The following is a 2,584-nucleotide window of genomic DNA, read 5'->3' as shown; positions in this document are numbered from 1 at the left end:
CCCTTTAGTGCCGGTTACAGAACCGGCACTAAAGGCCCTTACGAACCGGTGCTAAATCCCGGTTCTGCACTAGTGCTAGGATGATAATTAACAACTAGCTACTGTTGGTTAACTTATCATGTGCTATATTGTTGGCGAGTTATTATATGACTACAAATAATGAGTTGTTATATGACTACGATGAGGAGGAGGAGGAGGTCGTAGTACTTGTCATGTGCTAGAATGATGGTGAGTTATTATATGACTACGGATGATGAGTTGTTATATGACTACGATGATGATGAGTTGTTATATCATTATGATAATGATGAGTTGTTATATCATTGGGTGGAATAAACACATATTAGATTAAAGTATGACGGTTGAGGAGCCTTGACAACCTTAGTTGCAAGCAGTTATTTGACTTCCGAGGATACAACAACCAGCTTATATGCCCCCAATGCAAATTGGACTTAATAGGCATTGCCTTCATTCGACACACAAGTGATTTGTGTTATGAGGATGCAACAACCTCCTTATATATGCCCCTCAATGCAAATTGAACTTGATAGACATTGCCTTCATTCGACATTTATGTGCCGTCCCAACATCATATCATCCTACCAATTCAACTTAGTCACTTGCATCCATCCACTTTAATTTAATCCGTATTTCTTCCACGACCTTTTCATTGCTACAGTATAAAAATTTGTATAACAGTGTATAAATAAAATATAAATATAAAGAAATGAAATACACACGAACATTAGTGGCGTGGGGCAACAACCGGCGATGCTACTATTTAGTAGTAGCGCGGGTCCAACCCCACGCTAGTGCTAGACACAATTCGTAGTAGTGTAGGGCCAGACCACGCGCTACTACTAACAATTAGTTGTAGCGCCCTAGCAGTAGCACGGCCCCCATGCTATTGCTAGCTCTTAACCCCGTGCTACTATTAGGGTTTTCCCTGGTAGTTTCATAGGGTACTGAATAAGCCCGGCGTGTCGGCTCAATGTGGCGGACATGTCTGGACATCCCCATTTATCTCCCACTTATGGGCTGGGTTTTGGGGAGTCCAGACCGTCTGATCATTCGACCCAGCTTTGAGGGAGCCTTTGGGCATGCGTTTTTGTGTCCGGACTGTTTATAAAGATATATGGGGGAGAAATGAGCTTTCCCCTCATAGATGCCACAACCCCTATATACTCTAGATTTAAATTTTGAGAGATATTATAATTTTAGCCCTCAATAAAAAGATATTCTACTTTCAGGAATTTAAACTTTCACATACTCTGGACATTTGTACTTCCAAAACTTTTTTGGGAATAATATCAAACTTCAAAATTTTCAAGCTTTCAAAAAGTTGGAACTTTTCAAAATTTCAATCTATTCAAACTGAAGAATCACATTGCCAAACTAGGAGACACACGTGGTGGCGAGATCTCTGTCAGTCTTCCCACTCTCTCTGTCTCACGCTGGATAAGATATCATAGAGACACAGCAGACGTGGCGAGGGCCCGTTCTGGTTAATTTGTCACCACCCGATAATCAATCAATCGATCCCCACAGCTGATCTGCTCTGCTCTCCTCCGAGCGCGTGAAGGAGCCATGGACCCTCTGCCTTCTCCGCCGCAGCTCAGTGTCCTGGAGAGCGCCGTCGTAGCGCCCCCGCCGGCGCCGGAGACCTCCCTCCCCCTTACCTTCTTCGACGTCTACTGGCTCAACTCCCCGCCGGTGGAACGCGTCTTCCTCTACCGCCTCACCCCCGACACCACCGGCAACGACCTTGTCCCATCCGCCATCATCTCCAGCCTCAGGTCCTCGCTCTCCCAAGCCCTCCGTGCCTACTTCCCGCTGGCCGGCCGCCTCCGCCTCACGCCCGGCACGGCCGACCGCTACGAGCTCCACTACCAGCCCGGCGACGGCGTCGCCTTCACCGTCGCCGGGTACGCCGTCGACGTCGACGAGCTGGCCGCCGACGGGCCGAGGGAGGTCGCCAGGATCTTGTCGCTCGTGCCGCCTCTCTCGACGGGGGTTGGCCCGGTGCTCGCCCTGCAGGCCACCGTGCTCCGCGGCGGCCTCGCCATCGGCATCTCCCTCCACCATGCCGCCTGCGATGGCGCCTCCTCCACGCGCTTCCTCCACACCTGGGCCGCCGCAAGCAGCGGCGCCGCCGCGCCTCCTCCCCCTGTGGTCGACAGAAGCCTCGTTACCAAGGACCCCAGTTTCAGCCACATCTACGACATCTACGTCGGAGATCTCACGAGCACCGAGGAGATGGAGTACGTCGAGATGTCCAGCGACAAGCTGCTCGCCACCTTCACGCTCTCCAGGGAGGACATCCAGCGCGTTAAGGACGTCGTCTTCTCCGCGGCCGGTGACGCGGGCGCGCCGCCGCCGCGATGCTCCTCGCTCGTCGCCACCTTCGGCTTCATCTGGTCCTGCTACCAGCGCGCTAAAGACGACGCCGAAGCAAGCAGCGGCGACCCGACCTACATCCTCTTCTCCGTCGACCACCGCTCGCGGATAAAGCCTGATCCCGTCCCGGACGAGTACCTCGGCAACTGCATCGGCGCCGCCCAGCACGCCGCGCCCAAGAACCAGC

The 2,584-nt window shown here is 52.2% G+C and overlaps 1 protein-coding gene across 1 annotated transcript; it reads left to right on the top strand.

Annotated features, from left to right (window-relative positions):
* Positions 1-1,421: 1,421 nt before the first annotated feature.
* On the top strand, positions 1,422-2,580 carry LOC119344726 (malonyl-coenzyme A:anthocyanin 3-O-glucoside-6''-O-malonyltransferase-like; the record flags this gene model as incomplete). The annotated part of the gene is made up of 1 exon (XM_037615089.1): positions 1,422-2,580. A coding segment is annotated over exon 1 (993 nt), but the record flags the coding sequence as incomplete, so codon positions are not given.
* Positions 2,581-2,584: the final 4 nt, after the last annotated feature.

This window comes from Triticum dicoccoides, unplaced genomic scaffold (assembly GCF_002162155.2).
Source record: "Triticum dicoccoides isolate Atlit2015 ecotype Zavitan unplaced genomic scaffold, WEW_v2.0 scaffold182375, whole genome shotgun sequence".
Lineage (NCBI taxonomy): Eukaryota > Viridiplantae > Streptophyta > Magnoliopsida > Poales > Poaceae > Triticum > Triticum dicoccoides.
This window is presented reverse-complemented; position numbering and strand designations above follow the sequence as displayed.